This window comes from Epargyreus clarus, unplaced genomic scaffold (assembly GCF_041222505.1).
Source record: "Epargyreus clarus isolate Ecla_fem2 unplaced genomic scaffold, WU_Ecla_fem_2.2 ptg000019l, whole genome shotgun sequence".
NCBI classification, from domain to species: Eukaryota; Metazoa; Arthropoda; class Insecta; order Lepidoptera; family Hesperiidae; genus Epargyreus; species Epargyreus clarus.
The window spans coordinates 2902908-2925255 of record NW_027332227.1 but is presented as its reverse complement, the minus strand read 5'-3'; the positions used below and the strand labels follow the sequence as shown (position 1 = coordinate 2925255).

At 34.7% G+C, this 22348-nt stretch overlaps 1 protein-coding gene across 2 annotated transcripts; it reads right to left on the bottom strand.

The window, feature by feature from the left end:
- Positions 1 to 5007: 5007 nt before the first annotated feature.
- LOC140750001 (protein spaetzle-like) lies at positions 5008 to 21824 on the bottom strand. Of its 2 annotated transcripts, none has more exons than XM_073083279.1 (6): positions 21587 to 21824; positions 15754 to 15838; positions 8698 to 8840; positions 7838 to 7945; positions 6220 to 6320; positions 5008 to 5286 (listed from the first exon to the last, which is right to left on the bottom strand). In XM_073083279.1, exons 1-6 carry the CDS (start codon positions 21620 to 21622, stop codon positions 5109 to 5111), a joined length of 651 nt encoding a protein of 216 aa, XP_072939380.1. In that variant the 5' UTR covers positions 21623 to 21824; the 3' UTR covers positions 5008 to 5108. The 2 variants fall into 2 exon arrangements, with proteins under 2 accessions (XP_072939380.1, XP_072939381.1); XM_073083280.1 differs by having other exon boundaries at positions 8698 to 8834.
- Positions 21825 to 22348: the final 524 nt, after the last annotated feature.

The following is a 22348-nucleotide window of genomic DNA, read 5'->3' as shown; positions in this document are numbered from 1 at the left end:
ATGAAAAATAATGTCCATATGGTACTTGATCATTATGACCTATGACGCAAATATATTTTTGAAGGTGGTAGAACCCTTTGTGGTTCGACTCCGGCGGCACCACCGCCACACCTATTTCTGCCTCATAACAGCAGTGTTAAACGCTACTGTGTTCCGGTTTGAAGGGTGTGGTAAGGGAAACATACTTTTCTGAGGCGTTCCAGCTTAGTCCTCAGCAGTAGCGGCGCATCTGTGGCCAACTTTAGTTAGGAATATCTAATCCTATCTGAGGTTGATTACAGATGTGCATGAGTGGCAGTAGCCACTGCTAGAGTTGCCACCACTTTTTTTTGTAATTAAAGTACTTTGGTTACTTTGCGTAAGATAAAAAAAGTACATAGTATCAAAATAAAGTACAATTTATTTTTCTTTGTTATTATATTAAAAAACATATTTTTATTGCTTTTTGCAGTTTCTATTAGACTAGTATCTTTGCTAAACAAATCTACAGCATCTTTACATTCTATTTTTAAATTAAAATAAATGAGTAATTCATTTTTAATTAAATTCAGAGATGCTTTGTTTCGTTCGTCTCGGCATTGGTTCCATGAAGTTATAGGTAAATATGGAGAACACACTTCGAATACCTACTTGAAGCAAAACCTATGTATCACCATCTCGCTCTCTGTGGGCAGACCCTCTCTGTCTAAGTAGGGTAACCTTTATTTATTTTGGCACATAGGGCCAATGTTGCCACATTACCGAATCCTTAAGAAATGGGATTATAATTCGTTGAATTGCCAACCCAGATATGCATACGTGACCTACGATTTTGGGATTTTCAATTGAACTAATCATAGTTCAAGTATTTATTTAAAGGTAAATTATTTGACAGTGTTTAACTTCTGGTTAGGCTAGTGTGGTGACTAATTCTAAGAATTTTCTAGGAGATTTAAAGAAGAAGATAGCAATACTATAGTCCACACTAGAAAGAGAGGTCGGCCCACAGAAAGCGGGATGGAGATACGTAGGTATTTGCCTCAAGATTTTGTTCTAAGTCTGGCCTCCATATTTACCTATAACTTCATGATTGGTTCTTCATCACAGAACAACTCTTTCTGTGCATGGTGACGTGGCGGGTATAGATAATAAAAAAGAAATTACTTTATAAAAATTTAAAAAATTATCACCACTCATTACTAAATATTTGCTGCCATTTTTGTGCAGTTGATAGTTCTGCAAAATCCTTATACATATATCATTATAAAGTTGGTTTAATAACGCAATTTCTCCATAAAGATCATCCATATTTGTATTGAGTATTTGCAGATTTAAATTTTCAATCATATTAACAATATTATCAAATTCTATATTTCTCTTTAAATTTATGTGACTAAGTGTACGGCCCAAGACCGGTCGGAGTGGCGCAGACTAGGGGAGGCCTATGTCCAGCAGTGGACCAGTAAAGGCTGATGGATGGATGATGGATGAAGTGTACATAACCAGTTCGTGTCATTAAAATCAACCCATTTATTCAGGTACTCTAAGGATTTATCCATAAATAATAAAAAAAAGTGTGAATTTTGCTAGTCATACTTACAAAATCATCTTTCACTCATCACAAAGTCATCTTTTCAAAATCTTAACGAAATTAAATCATGCGAAATAAAGTATTTCCGTGTACTTTATTGTACTTATAAAGTATATAGTACAATTGTTTAAAATAACGTACAATACTTTATAATAAAGTACGGGTGGCAACCCTAGCCACTGCCCATCAGGTGGACTGCATGCTCTGCTACTCCTATATTATAAATAAGTTACTTTGCAACGGAACCACCGCAATGTGCTAGGCACAGACCTATATTTTAGTAGGTATCATGATTAAAAAGAGATTACAATATGGCCGAGGCGCGTAACGTCCAACTCACAATAGAATTGAAGACTTGAATGTCATATTTTCACACTGTTTGCGTAAAGCGTGTCCAATATACGCTCATATTGGACACACTATTCACGTCATGGTCCAGTGAAATATATTAAGCGCCGACTTCAGAACTATGTACAAAATCAACATTTATAATTTTTTTACTTTGTAGTACTTAAGGCAGAATTAGTTAGAGTTTTTTGTTATTTTTAGTGCACGTACTACTATAGATGCTATTATATTAAATATTAAAAAGATTTTTTTAAAAATGAACTCTTGTATCTATATTGTGTTGTATGTTATACGTTATTAATGTCCAATGCCATTTGAGTTACGTTTTGCGTCGGGATGCAGCAGCCAGGATACAGAAAGACCGAAATGACTTATTATATAATATTTAACTTAAGCCGAATATTACATGGTTTAATTGAATCTAAACTAAATTATAACTACCTAACCTAAAATGGTGACTTGCTGGGGCGATGTTAGCACCCAGAGTGAATTCCCACGTTCGAAACTATGTGATGGAAACGGAGCGGTGGTGCGGAGTCAGCGTTCCCACGGAACGGCGGCAGTGCAGGATCGGATGACTTCTTTATAATTGTGTTTAAGGCCAATGCCTAACTATGGTGGTTCATATTCATATTCATATTCATATATCTTTATTTGCTCGAATAAGGTTAACAAATGTTCTTAAAATTATACAGTTCTCTTATTCTGCCTCGTCAGCATGCAAATTATCAGTCGGTTATGTATTATGTACACTATAATTTTTAAATAAAATAATAATTACCACAAGCAATACAATATACTAAATTTCTTTAAAATGTCAATTTACCAATATAAATTAAATTATTATAATATGTCAAACAAATAAATAAGTCATTTTTAGTCAAATTAATTTTCATTCCATTCAATTATATCTTAAAATCTAAGTACTCATTAATTGTATAAAAGCATTTCTCTTGTAACCATGTTGTCAATTGGGACTTAAATTGATTGTATGTCAGATATTTAAATGAGTTAGGAAGTCGATTATATAGTGCAATAGCCATAAAATACACATTTTTCTTGCACAATTTTAGTCTACATGGAGGCATCACCAATGTGTTTTCATATTTCTGTCTTATTGTTCTATTGGTTACATCATTTTTTGTCATAAAGTACTTTGGATATCTATGTACAAATAAACATATGTCTCTAATATACATAGACGGTAAGCTTAAAACTTTGTACTTAATAAATAATGGCTTACACCTTTGCATAATGTCTACATTACATATGGCTCGAATACATTTTTTTTGTGTTCTGAAAGCCCGAATGGCTTCAGTCGAGGTTAAGGCCAATATATAACATTTGTGTAAATACGTTGAATGTCAACACTCCAATGAGTGTCATCATAATAAATAATTCACTCATACTGTACTAGACGGCGTTGTACACCTAAAACTTAGCTTAGAATAGTTTAAATACTTTCTATAGTACTAACTTTTTAAATAATTGTGTTTTCATTAGTTTTTCGCGTGTATACATTAGCGCAGCGTCAGCGATGCTGCGGCTAAACTAGTGAAGCATAAATAAAAAAGTTAAAATCATAATTATAAATGCACTAGTTTTCGCCCGCGGCTTCGCCCGCGTTTAAAATAAAATAATATAACATACTAACATACATAAAACTGAAAATTCGTAACTTCAACTTTCCTAAAGATCATCACTTGATCAAATGTATAGTTTACGATTCAATCCTTACTAATATCGATTAAAATAGTCGATGTTTTGGGTCCAAAAGTGCGATTCTCCGATTAATCGATCTTAGATCGCCATCCCTAGTTCCCGTGAGATTTCAGGGATAAAAACTATCCTATGTCCTTCCTCGGGTCACAGAGTATCTTTGTACAAAATTTCATTAAAATCGGTTCAGTGGTTTGGGCGTGAAGAAGTGACAACCAGACAGACAGCCAGACAGACAGACAGAGTTACTTTCGGATTTATAATATTAGTAAGGATTTGACAAACTATACATCCTAACCTATCCTATCTGAATAAAATAATCACAATCCATTTTTTTCTTTATATCCTTTAGAAAATATTATGCTCAAAGAAATAAATGAAATAATAGAATAATTCAACACGATTTATTATAAGCTTTTACTTAACTTTAAAATATTTTAAATTAAAATGCAGACTTTTCGCTATATTAACACTTATTATGGAAGATTATAATGCATGTTTGTAATGTTTGTAAGAAAACATACAAATCTGTTTAAAACAGCAGATCAAGTTTATGCACGCAGCACTAGAAATACTCAAAGACTAGTTTTGGATAGACCACAACGTACTTCATTGCTTCAACGAAATGCATATGGCATGTGTGTTAAAATATTTAATAAAATACCTGACTATGTCAAAAAACTGCCAATAAATAAATTTAGAATAAAACTGAAACAATTTCTCTTGACAGCAGTTTATTATGACATAAAAGAATTTTTGAACGATGATGTTGACATTTAAATTAATTGTAATTAATGTATTCCCTTGTATAATGTATAATAATTTAATCTAAATAATTAAAATTTCAAACCATTTAATTTAATGTGGGTTGTATAGTTAATTTAATTTGATTTAATTTAATTTTATATAATGTAATTTCATTTCATTTAATTCAATTTGCATGCTTGAAAAGGCTGAATAAGAGACTATTAATATTGTATGTAACAACTTTTCTCACTGTTCAAAGCAAATAAATTATCTTTATCTTTATCTTTAAAAGGCGGTGTGATATCTATACCTATCTATTATGACAAGTAACATTTTTCATATACGTCTGGCATGGACGACAATAATTAGCAACGTCATTATAAATCCAATATGGCGGACGGCCCAAAATGGCGGACATTATTTATTTTTGCCCCCATGATACGTTTAAAAAAAAATCTCAAAGGTATGTGAATTCGTCTACCAATACGCAATTGGCCAGCGGGGTGGACTATGGCCTAATCCTTCTCACTCTGAGAGGAGACCCGTGCCCGGCAGTGGGACAATAATGGGTTGATGATGATGATACGTTTTAAATAAAAGGTTTAAAGAAGAATACAAAAATGTCTGTTTCCATGATTTTTTAATACAAACTTATTTATATTACGCTTCATTCACTTAGAAATATTCCGTAAAGCCGGATAGAGTTTCGCTTATACAGTCTTTATCACACGACTCTTGCCACACACGAGCAGCAACTGGGCAGTGGGAAGTATTTATTTTCGTCGACCACGCCTGTTGACCTCTCCACAGCCACTATTTGACGCATCACGTATTTCTGGACACAACGCGCTTCGTAACCCTCATGGAAAAATAGTATGTCCGAACAAGGTGCATCGACCTTACTGCGAAAAAGAAATAGTTTACTTAGGTACATATATTAAATTTTCCGGTCCAATGTAGTATTAGCCTAAATGCAAAATCATTTACAATCCGAAATAATAAATTTGCTATAATTTTATGTTGGTAAAACCAAAGGTTATTAAACTTTACATATTTGGTATGTACCTATTAAGACAACTATAGTCGTCACAATTTAATAGGCCCATTTTGACACATGCCATCCGAATGTTAATGACTAACTGTCTTAAACTAACTTTTTAGTAGGCAGTTTACGACCACGTGACGGGTAGAGCTTCCGGCTTCAAAGCATTCGGAAGAAATCATAATCGGTTAATTTTCAAACAATCGAAACTTAGAATTACCAATAATTAATTATTTATCGATTTTTTATCATAACAACAATAAAATAAAACTAGAGGTTATTATAGACACAAAAAAACGACTGCTTAAAAATATAGCCTATGTCAATTCCATAATCAAGTCCAATGCGTTCTGCCGTTTGAGTTGCAGGGTACGCCCCTACCCTTACCATGAGTTTTTACGTTTTGACAAATATGACTGTTTTGGTATTTGTTTACGTATTTGCCCATACAATGTCCAATCAGCACCCCTAGCGAATTGTATCAGAACTATAGTGTCAGTAACGTAACATTAAATGTCTAAATTGACAAAATGGCGCTACATGTTTTGTCTCTGTTTTTTGCGACCATGTGAGGTAGACAAAAGACTTGAGCACTTATTATTACGTTTACTCAGTCTACTGAAGCAAACGGAGCAGAATAATGGCTTGAGTAAACGTAACGTTAAATTGTGGGATGTTTTGGAAACTCATGGTAAATGTACTGTACAGTTACCATCAGCTGGTCTGCATGCTTGCCTTATATCAAAAATATAACTTAATATAATTTAATTAAAATTTAATAAGATGCCCTCACCTGCAAATTTCAATGCGAAATTTTTGTACTTTATTTTCATCTGTATTTACTATCCTATACCACTTATTATCTAAATCTCGGGCCATTTTTGGGGTATAGAGCTGAAATAATAAATAATTTTTTTAACCAACATAAAATAAATATTTAAACTAAATTAACTTTGATAATTTAGAGTACAAAAGTACTCGTATATAACCTAGGTTGGTTACACAATATCACATGTTTTCGAATTGCTCTTACCATCTCCGGGCAATAGGGATTGCTTTTTATTGATGGGCTAGTTAGTTAGTGATGGGTTAGTGCGGTAAGAGTCCCACATAACCCTGTGTCGCTCTCACGGCACCGAGTACCTTTTGAAGGTTTCCCCCTCATTAACAAAAAAAGAATAGAAAAAGATGACCGGGACCACTTACCATCACATGGACTACTTACTAGTTTGATACTTCTATGTTTTGAAAATGTATTTATTTATTAAAACAAATTGCATAGTAATCGTGTAGTAACGTGAACTCTCATTGGGCTCATCTTCATTGGGACGACAACGGTACGGCAATACTGGCTCCACATACACAATATTCGAATATACGCCGCGAGTATGCTTCGTGTTTCAAAAGCGTTCAAAAGCTTCGCGTGTCCAAACAGTGAGGAAAACCCTTAAGAGCCATTTAGATGGGTAGAGTTTCTCGCAAGTTTCGCAACTATCACAAGCAACATTTGCTTTATGCAACATTTGCTGCATTTAATATAATCGTATCAAAATGTTTTTACACACAGGCAAGAACAAAAAATCGCCTACGATTATGTCATACGAGACTCGCATATGACACATCGCCAGGCGATAATTGTGTGTGTTTGTTACACGACCAAATTATAGTAAGGAGATTCTTGCTTATGAGAATCTCGACTTGTATAACACGATCTCGTATGACATATTTTGAAGTTCGTACGAGTATCGTACAATCAGTTTGAGTCGTTTTGAGTGCGAGATTTCTCATTCGAGTATAGTGAATATCCAATTGTAATTCAAGGTACAACGTGTTATATACTCCCAAATCATTTCTTCTCGTTGTCCGTAGACGAACAAAATATTTTATATTCCTTCGATAATCGTATCTTCGAGACGAGAAACTCTCTCCATCTAAATGGGACATTATATTTGTGAATAGATAAAAATGTGCAGTACGTTATTTACTTTATTTAAATATATCCGAACAGCATGTGAATTATTCGATTCTATGCTTAGCATCAATAAGTGCTCGATATTATTGGTCGTAAGATCGATTCTTTAATTTTTTATCTCAGATCGACATATCTACTTTGAATCGGATCTCCCGGACACATATGTACCAAAATGTGCTTGTGACGTCACAGAAGGTCAAAAACACTGGTTGCTTGCTTGGTTATATTCCGATGATGGTATATACATCTATGTCTATGGCTACTGACAGAGATTTTGTGTGTATTGGTGCCGAATCATGTCGTCCCAACGAAGGTAACTGACCTAGAGTTTTATATTTCTAGAGGAGAAGTGGACGTGAGTTCTTACTCTAAAGTTGTTTATATTTATTATCTATTGACCCTTGAATATAAGCCAAAAGAAATCTTGCTGAGTGCATACCCTTTCTCTTGAAGGACATAGCTCTACATTTTGGTCATCGGAGCCTAGTCTATTTGAAATCTGGATAGGTAGAATATCACTGATAAACGTTTTGTTCCTCCTTTGAAACTGAAACAATACAATTAATCAGAACATTTTGTTCGCAATACAGATTGATAATTTCGCTTATATTAACTCGCTCACATGCTTTTATTATACGCAACGCTTTTTTACAATATACTTTTTTTGCTATTCACTTTATTCTTAATTCAAATTAATTGAAATCTATTTTCAATTTTAACACTCTTTTTAACACGCTTTTATTAGCTTGGGTTGTATGTATGTATGTGTATATATGTATGTAACAGAGTAACGGAATCTTTGAACCCGATTTCTATCCACTTTAAATGTTCAGTTGAATTCAAAATTTTGAAAAATTATCAAAAGCCGATGACAATACACGATTTTAATAATTTTGTATCATTGTCCTCATGAGTATCCTCAGGATTAACGATTATCGAGGCGAGATTGTTCGAGCACCTTAGAGAAAGTTTATCGCAAAGTTACTAGTTGATTTTATCATAAAAGCGTGTTGTTTAGTTTTTTGAACTATATTTATATAAGTTTGGGTTGTATCTATGTATGTGACGTCTTCGAGCATAAGTTTCGCCAACTTCCACAACTCTGATTAATTTGTAGCTTTGCACACGTATCAAGGACAGATGATAGCGCAATAATTTGATAACAAACAAAAACACAGCAGCGCTTGGCACTACTGTTAATAGGCAGAAATAAATGAGGCGGTGGTGCCGCCGGAGTCGAACCACGAAAGGGTTCTATCACCTTCATATATAATTAATTTAGTTTACATAGTTACTTACGTCTTTTATTATATTTTTGACTAACTGGTCCATATCCTTAGGGGCGTATTCACATAGTCCAATTGCCTTACATTCATCTGGGATTTGTAAACTGTCGTCGCCAAACCTGGAGGTTAGACCGGGGAACACGATATCTTCTGTTACTGGAAAGAATTTAACGTTAAAATTATTTTTGAAATTACATTTTATATGAAAACCGGTCTGTGTCGTATTAAGCTGACATAGCATGGTCGTATTACTCATAATAAAGACGCGGTGCGTCTACCAAATTCATAAAATTTACTAAAAAAAAAAGAAAATATAAAAATGATATAAAAGCCTTCTGACACGGTAGCGCTCTACTAAATTGATTTTATTGTTTTAGACCCTTCGATCACTAATGAAGTTTAGACCGTATAAATTGTTTACTAACTGTACCCTTACCATGAGTTTTTACGTATTGACAAATATGACTGTTTTGGTATTTGTGGTTACGTATTTACCCATATAATTTCCAATCAGCGCCCCTAGCGAATTGTAACAGAACTTGGAAATTGTATGGGCCAATACGTAAACAAATACCAAACAATTTTTAACAAAAAATACAACCGACTTCTATGTCACTACAAAGTAAAAAATAATTGAAATAAATGTTGGTTTAGTACATATTTGTGAAGTCGGCGCTCAATATATTTAGTTGGATAACGATGTAAACAGCGCGTCTAATATGAGCGCCGACTTCAGAAATATGTACTAAACCAACATTTATTTCAATTATTTTTTACTCATAGTTATCATATTATCATATTGTCATATTTATTAGTTCATCATTGAATATTTATTCAATGATGAACTGGCTTTGTAATTTCATTAGAACCTACACCAGATATCTTCAAACACAACTCAATTATTCCCATCGGTTGAGGAGTTACATATTTTGTCTCCAGAACCCACTCTGATCCTCATCATATTTAAATGGGACCAACTTGTAGCAATTGTCCACACACGAAATTAAAGGCATTAAAATAGGTTCATAAACGGCGAAGTTATGACTGTTATATTTACATGGGTGGAGGAGTTCCCTTCATTTTCTCCAGAACCCATCGATGGATTCTAACCATATTTAAATGGGACCAATTTCCAGCTCGTCCCTACACAATAAAAAAAGAATTATTAAAATCGGTCCACTAACGGCGGAGTAATTCGTGTACATACATAAAAAAAAAGAAAAGATACCGGCCGAATTGATAACCACCTCCTTTTTGAAGTCGGTTAAAAACAGTCATATTTGTCAAAACGTAAAAACTCATGGTAAGGGTAAGGTAAGGGTCTGTTCACGGTTAACTGTTCGTTTGTTAACATTGTAAATTGTAAAACAAACAAAAAAGTCTATATACCTACTGTTATCGTCGTTAATAAGAAGCTTGGATATTAACGATATCACATTTTTATAACGTTACATTAAAGTAATAAGTGATTCATTTGATACTACAGTTTAAAAACAGATGCGGGTAGGTGAAGTGGGGACGACACCTTGGCGGCGCTCGAATTAACAGAGAGCGACATTCTGGTCGGAGACTTCAGCAAGAGCAGTCGAATAACGGAGATACTTGTGTAGTTATAATACTTCTAATCACTAGTGTGAACTTACTTACGTATAATTGTTATATCGTTACTCTGTACCGTTTATGTGACTATATTATTACATGACTTCAAGACCTTCAAGATGAGTTTGATTTCATCAGAAGTGTACAAGAACCAGCTCACAATCATGGACGGCGATTCGTAAGTACGAACATACTTGACACAGGAATAAAAACCGTGAGTTAAAACATTATTATGTCATATGTGAATTCATCTTGGTAGAATAAGTAAAAATGGGGGTAGATAAATGTCGTTGATGTAAGGGAAAACTCATTTGAATTAAGAAAATGGATAGATTGAGACTAGTAATTCAATGAAATGTTAATACCCTCTGAAAATGATATACTTAAATTTTGTGAACAAACTTTACTCTTATCAAATTACTTGTTAACATTGTAAACTGAGGTGTTTACTTCAAAATAAGTGCATTTTCTGTGAAGAAGTGTCTAAAAGTAATTTTGCAAGGCAGTTCTTGTGGTAAATCTGTCCATTTGGTTAAATTCTGTGGTGTAAAAAGTAAATCCTAATTGTTCTAAAGTTACACCTACTTTGATATATATAGAAATACACGTACTTATGAAAATATTTTAAGGATCTTTAATCTTAAATGTCAGGCTTTATAGATATGGGAACCTAATGGTTGTTAATATAGGCTAATGTACGCCAGAAATTGCATACAGGTTAGATTTGAATTTATTTTTGATAACTTTTAATGTTTCAAACGGGGTTTACGTATATGCGTTTGTTATTATTGTATGGAAGGGACTATGCGGTAGCAACAAACGCAGTTACAGAGTACAGTATACCTACTTGATATAAGTGACACGTTTATTAAGTTGCAAAATTTTGATTATTCATAATTGTACAGAAATGTATAATATCTACGTGGTACATATTTAACTGCCTGCAAAAAAGTATCACGACCACGGTATTGAGTGGCTGAGTGTACCCAGGAGGGAAATGGTAAATGAGTTTAAGGTTTATTGTTTTTTTTTTTTGGATATTAATTGACTATATTTAAAAATAAACTTGCATTCACATCTACATTGTTCACATTTTCATTTTATAAATCAATGAAAGTTTCCTTTTGATTTCATATACTTGATACGTAATTGTTATGAAAGAAGCATACGTACGTTGCCAAATTTAGATTTCCATCAATTCTAGGCGAATTCACGCAGTACTGTGTACTACTGTGTTTTGACTCCCATAAAGTATAAATGCACATTAGTTAATGATCTATAAGAAAACTGAGAAACTTATGCGCAGCGGTCTTTGGAATATTATATATAAAAATATCTCTCTTATCTCCCATTCTACTTCTGACTGACTCACTTATACATAATATTAAATGTCTGTTTTAAATTTAGTATGCAACGTTTCGTTTTGTATTAATATTTCTTTACATCTCGTAATTTTAAATCTTTAAATTTCAATTTGAATTTGACACATTACACGTCCTTTTGGTTTGAAAATTGGGCACTATCAAATACTGGTAAATGAAGTTTGTACCTTAAACGTTGAGACGCTTAGACTATCGATATTATCAATTATGTGAGCCATTTACGAAATGATAAACGGGATCCACTTTGTATGGGATTGAGAATAAATTATTTTAAGTAAAATAATAATAATAATAATAAATTGATGCTTTTATAACTTGAGCTTAGTTCTATTTACAAGTTACAGCAATTAAGTTATTATACGTATTAAGTGAGAAACGGTCACTGAAGCCTACATAAATTTAGATAGTCTCTTGTATATCATATTTAAAATGAGTCTTGCCTGCGACTTTGTTCATGTGGAGTCAGAATATAATTTGAATTGCATTTTTAAAACGAGTCTTGCCTGCGACTTTGTTCATGTGGATTCAAAATATAATTTGAATTGCATTTTTAAAACGAGTCTTGCCTGCGACTTTGTTCATGTGGATTCAAAATATAATTTGAATTATACAATGCCCTCTGTCAAGATCACGGAGTACGTTAGTAATTTGGAATTCTCCATTACCTGGTCATGTAATGTTTTTTAAAAAAATGTATACTTTTGACATCAACTTCGTAGTTTTGGTTTTAATGCATTTTCAAACATACAAACCGACAGACAATTTTTCTTTTTCAAATATATTCGATGTAAACACGTGTAGATTTCATTCTTATTATATGTATATCATAGCCAAATGAATAATAATGTAATCAAATAAAAGCATAGGTACATTTCGATGGGATTTTCTTATACAATAATTTACTTTTCATATAAATTTCATACGGTTCACAATTGCGTCATGTCTAGGTTTTCTCTATAGAAACATCGAGCATCTCCTTGAGAGTGTTGGTTGTAAATGATACATATTATATTAATATAATCTATACAGATATTACGCACTAATATAATTTTTATTACAAACTATATAAAAGTCAGGTGAAGCCGAGGCGTTTGAAATATATATAATAAATATGAATTGTTCGGTAATAAGGTGTATCATAAGATAGTTTGACTAACTGTTTGTTTGGCTGGCTGGTATAAAATCATGATCAACTTTAATAGACCTTTTTCAGGTCATAGAAATTTTAGGTTGTGATTGATAAGGAGCCACATGTTATGTAAAACAGTTATAGTTTTAAATCTGACGATCGTGATGAGACAAAATTAGAATCGGACAAGATTATTAAAATCATGTCATGTCATAAGTATTTCAAAATTTTTAAATAAATCTGACCGTTCAAAGTAGGTAAAAATCGAATTCAAATATTCCGTTACATACATACAGGTCAAGTTAATAAAAGCGTGGCAAAAATAAAAGCGTGTTTAAAAAAAATCTTTTATCAGTTGTAGACACAAATAAGTATAGTTAAATAATGGCCGGTTTCTGAAGTCATTTTTCTTGGTAGGTAGTTTACGAGTGTGTATTCAATAACACTATCCGTTTGATAACTACTCGTACCTACGAAAAAAAAAAAAAATCCGCTTCCGAGGAACTCAATGTAAGACAAGGTCTGTTTAAACTCCGTTTAGATTAACGGACCATTTTAATGTGTTTATTCTTTCCATAACATTATTTGATTTTTTTTTTAAAAACGACGTTTGCGTAAAGTCTAGCAAATCTTCCTTAGTATAATGCATAACTTTTACAGTAAAATAGCCCAAACTATAACTTCCTTATGGGAATCTTAATTTAAAACTTTTGGTGAAATAAAAAAAAAAAAAGTTAAGTAGTTAAGCCATACACAATTGACAAGTATGTCGCTGACGTGAACGCATGGGTCCTTTGCTTTGTTAATTAAATTTTGAAATTCATGTAATAGTATGTATTATTATAACTGAATATAAATTCAATTTAATGTAATGAAATTTCTTTCTGACTTTCAAAAGTGGGTTATGTGGCCCTACTTTGAAAGAAAAAATTTGAATTTGTGATAAATAACGTAAAAAAATTGGGTTCATACAACTTATACGTGTTATATTGTGTGAAATTCATGGTTTGTTTACCATTATTTAGTCTTTAACTTTGATATCATTCATTTCAAATATTCACGATATATTATTATTTTGATACTGCTTCATCAGTTGATAAAAGACGTACATTGGAAAGGCAACTATTTGTATAAAATAACATTGTAATAATTAAAAGAAGTACTAAGTAGTAATAAAATAATTTTATAATAGTATTTTGAGTCGCACAGATTCATTTAGTGGCCAACTATAGATCTATCTATCTATCAGTATAACAGTTATTGAACAGGTTGTTGAGCATTCCGAAATGGACTAATAAGATTAACGTCGTTATTCTGATGCGTAACTTTATCGAATCAATAGTTGTTGGAGATTTAACTATTGGACTTAGAATCCAGACATAAGTAAAGTGGGCAGCTAGATGTTGTCATTACTGTAGGTGTAGGAAACTTTTTTAGTTTGATTTTTATTTATCTGTAGTTAAGATGGATTAGTGCAGATGCCTCGAGCAGTGTAATGTTCGCGGGTGTCTCTTGGTGGTGCATATGGTTGGGTGTATGTATGTATGTATGTTGGGTGGATGTATTACATTGAGTGAATATTGCATTTTTAGAGTAAATTTGAGTTGAGCACTGGCCGAATGTTATCGTAAACAAGGTATAAAAACTGCGGTGATACATGACTAGAGTGATCCTATATGAACATCACCTAGTTATAACCGTGTGTTTTATTATTTAACAATGGTCTAATGCATTCGCTTCAATACCTGTCGCGCATATGACATTTATGTAAAGAGTCCTTATGAACTATGCCTGCAACAGAAATCCGTGGTGAACACTGTTGGGGCAGATTTATAACCTAGGTAATACACAACTAGTGTGATTCTATATGAACATCACCTAGTTTAAGCCTTGGTTCGGATCAACAGTTCGGGCTTTTTACATGCGAGTCGGTATTGCAAGAAAATGCGTAGAGTTTAAGCCATGTTTTTGATAAACAGTTCGGGCCTCTTACGTGCGAGTCGGTATTACAAGAAAATGTGTAACTCTTCTGGACTTAGGCATTAAACAACTGGTTTTCTTTTGCAGCTCTTGCATCAGACCATACACGATCGAGGACGAACGTGTGAGCAGGACGGCCGAATGTTATCGTCGTTAATAAGAAGCTTGGATATTAACGATATCACATTTTTATAACGTTACATTAAAGTAATAAGTGATTCATTTGATACTACAGTTTAAAAACAGATGCGGGTAGGTGAAGTGGGGACGACACCTTGGCGGCGCTCGAATTAACAGAGAGCGACATTCTGGTCGGAGACTTCAGCAAGAGCAGTCGAATAACGGAGATACTTGTGTAGTTATAATACTTCTAATCACTAGTGTGAACTTACTTACGTATAATTGTTATATCGTTACTCTGTACCGTTTATGTGACTATATTATTACATGACTTCAAGACCTTCAAGATGAGTTTGATTTCACTACTTAGCTAGATTAAAAGTATTAGGAGAACGGAAAAGTAATCTTTCCGATCAAGTTTTGGCACTGTCAGACAATGATGGAACTGATTTTGTTGATTAGCAATCCTCACATAGAAATTTAGTTTCTGTTTATTCGAAAATCACAACCAACTGTGCTGCAGGGATACGCCCGTTATTAATAATCAACCTATGCAATGTTTTGGCAACCAAAGATCTCTATATTTTGACAATTTCTTGATACTAAACATTAATTTCGATGTTAGGTCGCTACAAAGTGAACGATTATTAAGCGCTAAGATTGTCGTGTGAATATCGACACTAGCCTAAAGAACTACAATTAACATTTACTTGCATGTCCTTCCCTTACACAAGCGAATGAATAAACAAGCGTAAAGCCGGTTCTTGTCCAACTTCCTGGCGGTAGGCCAGCACTGAGTAATACGAACCTCGTTTATTCACAAAAGGTTTTCCGAACCTATTGATGATTTTGTACGAACCGTTCGTCTTCGCATTCGTTGATCGCGCGATTCTCGGCGATTTTGGCGCTTCTATTATACCAAAACTTCGGACTGATATCTGAAACTGGAAACGAATTATATGAGGGACGAACTCAAAGGAAAAGCCCTCGTGGTTTCATCCAGGGCTTATTTAGCGGCAGGCGAGGCTACTGCCCCAGGGCCTCCACAATAGAGATAATAAATATGAAATTTTCGAGGAGCTAAAAAATGCTGATCCTTCACGTTTTTGGTTTCAAATAGTCATATTTCGCATTTTACCGACAATTCGTGCACTTAACTAATTAATACTATATTCCTTGTAGACGTAATTTAATTTGTTGCCAATAATTTTTGAAAGTTGTCGATATTCTTTTTATTCGGAAAATAGTTAGGAGCGGCCTAAAATTCTGCAGGGACTGCAGACCTCCAAATGTGACTTCCAGACGTATTTTTCGGAGACATTCCAACTTAGTCCTCAGGGGTAGCGGCGCATCTGTGACCGACCGCAGGTAGGAATACGGAATCATATCTGTAAATTGTAAATTTACAGATATGATTCCAGATGTCCATGGGCGGCAGTAGCCACTTACCATCAAGTGAACTGCATACTCGTCTTCTACTTCTATATTTAAATCGTCACTAGAAAGGCTAAAAGAGTAATACGTAAAGTGCCCCCTTTGCAGTGATCTCTGAAAATATTTTTGCTACCCAAAAATCCTTGATCTGACCATGACCTTTCCTTCATACAAGAAAGTATGTACTTATCCACTAAGGGTGACCCATCCTTCCTGTTTGTTACCGTCGCTGCTTATTCTTACATAACGATTACGGTCAATAATCTAAGCACGTGGACTAAGGATCTAAGCATGATTTAAATTTTGTTATTAATTTCTCGTGTTTATTTTATTGCCATACAATACAAAATGTCAAAGGTCAAAAAACTAGTCTCCGTTTTAAAGACCAGATGAATTTCAAGTCACAAGGTTATTTACTAATTTCCGACTTCTTCGTCATATAAAAGTATATACTTCTTAGAATAAAAACAGGAAGTGGGCATGCAGTCTTTCTGATGTTAGTTACTGCAGTAAAGTGTCGGTTGTCATAAATTTCAAATTCAAATCAGTGGGAGTAGATAGAACGCTTTGACTTTCGCCTTCGGCAACGGAATTGCCGTAACGTTTTTTATAATATACTAGCTGACCCGGCAAGCGTTGTGAAAAAAATGTTAAGGGTGAACAACCCTTATCACTTAGGTGTATAAAAAATAGTTAGTAGCCGATTCTCAGACCTACTGAATATGCATATAAAATTTGGTGAAAATCGCAAAAGCCGTTTCGGAGGAGTATGGTAACTAGCATTGTGACACGAGAATTTTATATATAAGATTATAGGAGCAGCAGAAGAGCATGTAGTCCATCTGATGGTAAGTGGACACTGCAAGTGTTTGCTACTTCAGAAATATAAAAAAACAAATAACTAATGGGCCAAGTGCAAGTCGAATTCGCACACGGAGGGTTCCGTACAACAAAATTTAATTTGTTTGTTATTTGTTGTCATAGCAGCCGTAGAAGTAAATGTACAGTGAAAATTTGAACTATCTACTCTGTAAAAAAAACAATTGTCTATCTGTCTGTATTATTACGGCCCTAGAGAACTATCTCTAGCAACAGGTCAATACAAGGTACTAACCTTGTGACAGACGGACAGACAGCGGTGGCTTAGTAATAGGGTCGCGTTTTTACCCTTTGAGTACGGAACCCTAAAAAAACAATCCTCAGGAGTAGGAATGCATTTGTTATCAATTCTAACTACAATGTAGTTCCATGAAACTGACACGTTTTTATGAATATAAATACTAAGTACTATGTAAAGTACCTACGTTAAGTGTACCTAACATAAAAGGCGTAATAAAATTATGATTAATGGTCACTTAAGAAGCGTGTCGCACATTCACGTCGTCTCGATATCACCGTATGAGGGTCATAAAAACCAAGGTTCTCATATTGTTTACCACTTGCTAAGTCGTTTTATATGTTTAGTTTATTTTCGTGTCATTGTACGATTTATCAAATTGCATGGTCTAGAATGAATAGATTTTTAGAGACTAGGTTTTTCAATATGTACCTATTCAGTCATATGTCAGCTCCAAAAGTAGATGAACAGATTAAGGTTTCTAAAATACCAATACACTGACGTTCATCAGTAACAAAAGTAGCACAACTTCGTGTTAACGAGGGGGAAACCTTCAAAAGGTACCCGGTGCCGTGGGAGCGACACAAGGTTATGTGGGACTCTTACCGCACTAAAACCCTCCCGGTGGCCGTCCTCGGCGCTGCGTGGAGGATTCCACGATCTCCAAATGAACGCAACCGGCGTCCTCTTAGCGCGTTGCGCCGTCGCCTCCGCCCAGGTGAGCATGACGCTCGCCACACCGTCTGGTGTGCACGACGGTATGCGACCAGACATACCGCCGTCCATCCATGGGTCGCTGGCCGGGCGGTTCGAGCTCCCACTCTTGTCGTCCGCAGCCCTGCAAGCCCCCTTTTAGTCGCCTCTTACGACAGGCAGGGGTAATCGCAGACCTATTCCCGTAACTACAGCTATTATTTCTTAGCCAGAAAACTAGCACAACTAGCACCATAATTAAATTAATATCTTAAAGTTTCAAAAGTAGATGAACACTACAGTGTCAAAAGAAGCTAAACAGTGTCATATCATAACAGTGACGTTAGCCATTTTGCACATACGGTGTTCAGCTACTTTTGAAGCATTTGTGTTCATCTAATTTTGACGGATTTCGATGTTCATCTAATTATGATACTAGGGATGTTTAGCTATTTATGAACGAATAAAAACGAATGAAGGAATTTTGACCTGCTCATCTACTACTGAGCTGACTGTACTCTTGATCGTATGGTTAGCAAGTCTGTCGTAAGGCTGTAATGGGATGATAGCTCGCGCCGGCAACGCTTGTGTACGATCGGCGAGCACACTAAAATCGCACAGAGAAAATCGTTAACCCAGATTCCTGACGATCCTGATGAGGAGAATGGGATAAAGTTGTTAAAATCGTGTATTGTCATCGGTTGTTGATAATTGTTCAGAATTTTAAATTAAACGGACTGTTCAAAGTAAACAAAAATCGAGTGCAATGATTCCGTTACATACATACATACAGCTAATAAAAGCGTGGTAATATGTCGATTATTCAACATTATAGAAAATCTGTTCAATATAATACTCCTGTAATAAATCTATTCGAATATAATACTTCTTACAACATCAGCTAAGTTCCCGTTAAAATCGATCTAGCCGGACAGACCGACAGATAAATTTCAATATATTTTTTTTGGTGTTTTATGTATCCAATATACCTTTAGGTATATGCATTAGTATGTAAGTATTATCAACTATATTTCAAATGCTATCTATTATGGTAATAGTGGGTCTCGTTTCTAATCTTTGGGTACGGAACCTTAAAACTCATGTAAGGAAGGCATGATATCATCACATTCTTTGTTATTTATCTGTGAATTTACTTAAGTAAACCAATAAAAGTGCGAAGAAACAAATCGACACAAAAAACGAGAAAACGAATTTCATACAAAATTTCATACAGTACATAATTATACTGTGACCTTTATAAGGCAACGGTAAAATAGAAATAAAACAAGAATGACGTGACGTCACACAACGTTGGGAAAAACAATAGTATCTGCCCTTTATAAAGTCTAAATAAGGAAGGATAGAATATGAAGGAATGAAGATTAAATACGATGACGATAATTAAATAAACATTGTTTTCGTTTATAGGTATTTCGTATGAAAAAAGAATAATGGAATTCATATTTTTTTTTTTTTTTTATATTATAAGAGTAGCAGACGAGCATGCAGTCCACCTGATGGTAAGTGGCTACTGCCGCCCATGGACATCTGTAATCAACCCCAGATAGGATTAGATATTCCTACCTGAGGTCGGCCACAGATGCGCCGCTACCCCTGAGGACTAAGCTGGAACGCCTCGGAAAAGTCTGTCTCCCTTACCACACCCTTCAAACCGGAACACAGCAGCGCTTAACACTGCTGTTATTAGGCAGAAATAGGTGTGGCGGTGGTGCCGCCGGAGTCGAACCACAAAGGGTTCTACCACCTTCAAAATATACTTACTACTATATTATAAAAAATCCTCCAAATAAAGGTTTTAAGTGGTGACCATGCAAAAAGAGCACATGTCTGCCCCCGACCAGGGGGCTGACGATCTGAAGGCGACGGTAGGAATCCGCTGGGATGAAAGGACATGAGACCGGTAGGAGTTGCGCCAATTAGGGGGCCCGTGGACTCCAAAAGGCAAAGGTCTTCCTTCATAGGTAAAAGAAGTGTAGTAAATATAATCTAGATGCACGGCTGTGCATGAATCAAATTCAGGGAATGCAGGCAATTCCAGAGACGCGCACAATTTGCGCTACATGAAACTTTTCAGTGTGTTTCCCTTTTACGTACAAAGGCTCAAAAATCACAGAGTTGGATCACTAGATTGAGAGGCCGATGTTAAATTCATTAGGCTACCATGTAAGCTGATTATTCCTGAAAGACTGTGTATATAATAAAAGATTCAATTATAACTGTTCCATTCTTTATTTTCTCTGACAATTCATTCCATTCCATTGACAAGACGACTACTTGGAGAAGATCATGGTTATTGGGAAAGTGGAAGGTAAAAGACCTCGAGGGAGATCGCCAACCAGACGGTCTGACCAGATCAACGACTTAACTAAGATGTCTTCACAGAACGCCTAAGACAGAAGACCGAGCACTTTGGCGAAATTTGCAGCACACCTGCACAGTAGACCACCAGAGCAGGCACGATTTTCGGCAATGAAGAAGCGAGTCAGAAGAATTCATTTCATGACATCTTATTGTCTCCATAAATATAATATCCGTCTTTCTTTTTATATACTTTCCCGCTAGATTGTTACTCACCAGCAATTAAATACTGTTATTAACATAAAATACTTAAAAAACTATTGTATTGAAAGGATACCGTTACAATCAATGTTTTACGATAATATTGTGTATCTCTTGGGTAATCAGTGGAAATTCTTGACCCACAATTTCTTTGTAAGGAACGATATTGATACAATTTTACCGTTCGCTACATCAAACTTCATTTAATTAAATTATTTATTGCTCATTTAAATCCAATAATTATTATACCTCTAGCTATTATGACTCGATGCTCTACAACATTATTTATTCAAGTTTTAGGAAATAAATGAAATTATTTTGTGGCTCATTAATAAATATGTCATAAAATTCACGCATAATGCGTGAACTGACCATGCAGACAGCGCATAGGAATTTGTGAATGCATGATAAAAGAAAGTCTCTCCACTTTTACTTTTGACGCGATATAGGTTAATATATCGAAAAGCATATCGATACGCTTCACATTCTCCGTATACACGCGGAGAATCTAGAACTTAACACTTAAACGTCATTTTGCATTTTAAATCAAAACAACAAATTAACTTGTCGTGTTAAATTGGATGCCTACATCGCATGTTTTAACACAAGTAATTTAGACATCATATCCTTTGTTATACCTTGTATTTCTCGAATATGTTATACAATACATAAATATTACACGTATTTTGTAATTTATAATCATATTTATAGTGCCTTAACAATGTACAGGAAGAACAAAACGTACACAAGTAGTAATTACGTTTCAACGGAGCGGACAAAAATTATTTAATAGCATAATTGTTTTTTTGGCGTACGTAAGCCACAGACTTAATCACCTGAGGCATAGTAGAGTAAAAATGACCCTTACCAGCAACATATAAAATGTGTAATATATCCAGGCCATTATAGGGCTATTCACTGATATGATTCACGAACATTATACACCATTTATACAGTTAGTTTCATAGTTTCGAATCGCACTATAACCACGCATGTTCCTCCATGACGATTTTATGTTTTATACACTAAATTTGTTTCAAAATACTAACGTAGTAGAGGCAAGACATGCACTTGGCTGTACGTCCAAGTGACAACTGCCTGCACGAGCATGACCGACAGGGCAGAACCGTTTTGCCGCCATGAGAGAGCTGTGTTGATGTGACATCGCGATTCTTGTTATTATGTTATCTTTATCAAAAATAGAGGACTACTTGGAAAATATAATGTATTTACGAGTATATATAGCATCGTATGTAACAGAAACTATGTTCTATACTATGTATTATGTATTTATATTCACTGGAAAGCCTAAAAGTCGAACACGCAAGTCGAGGCCGCTTTACGTGTTAGACTTTTAGCCTTTTTAGTTCCTATTTGCGAACCTGTCGATGAGACATAATGATCGCGTAGATTTGACCTATTCACGGCGAGTTAACAGTTCAATGTCGTCCCCCCAGACCTTTGTTGTTCTGAGGTCATTCTTCGGATAGTTATCGCCAATCACCGTCTCAATCGTTACCGGTGATAGGGTTGCCACGTTATTTTTGAAGAAAATATTTTGGGGCAAGGGAAATATAGTGCACACTGTTTCACTAAATTTAACCCAATTATATTTTCAAATAAACTAAAA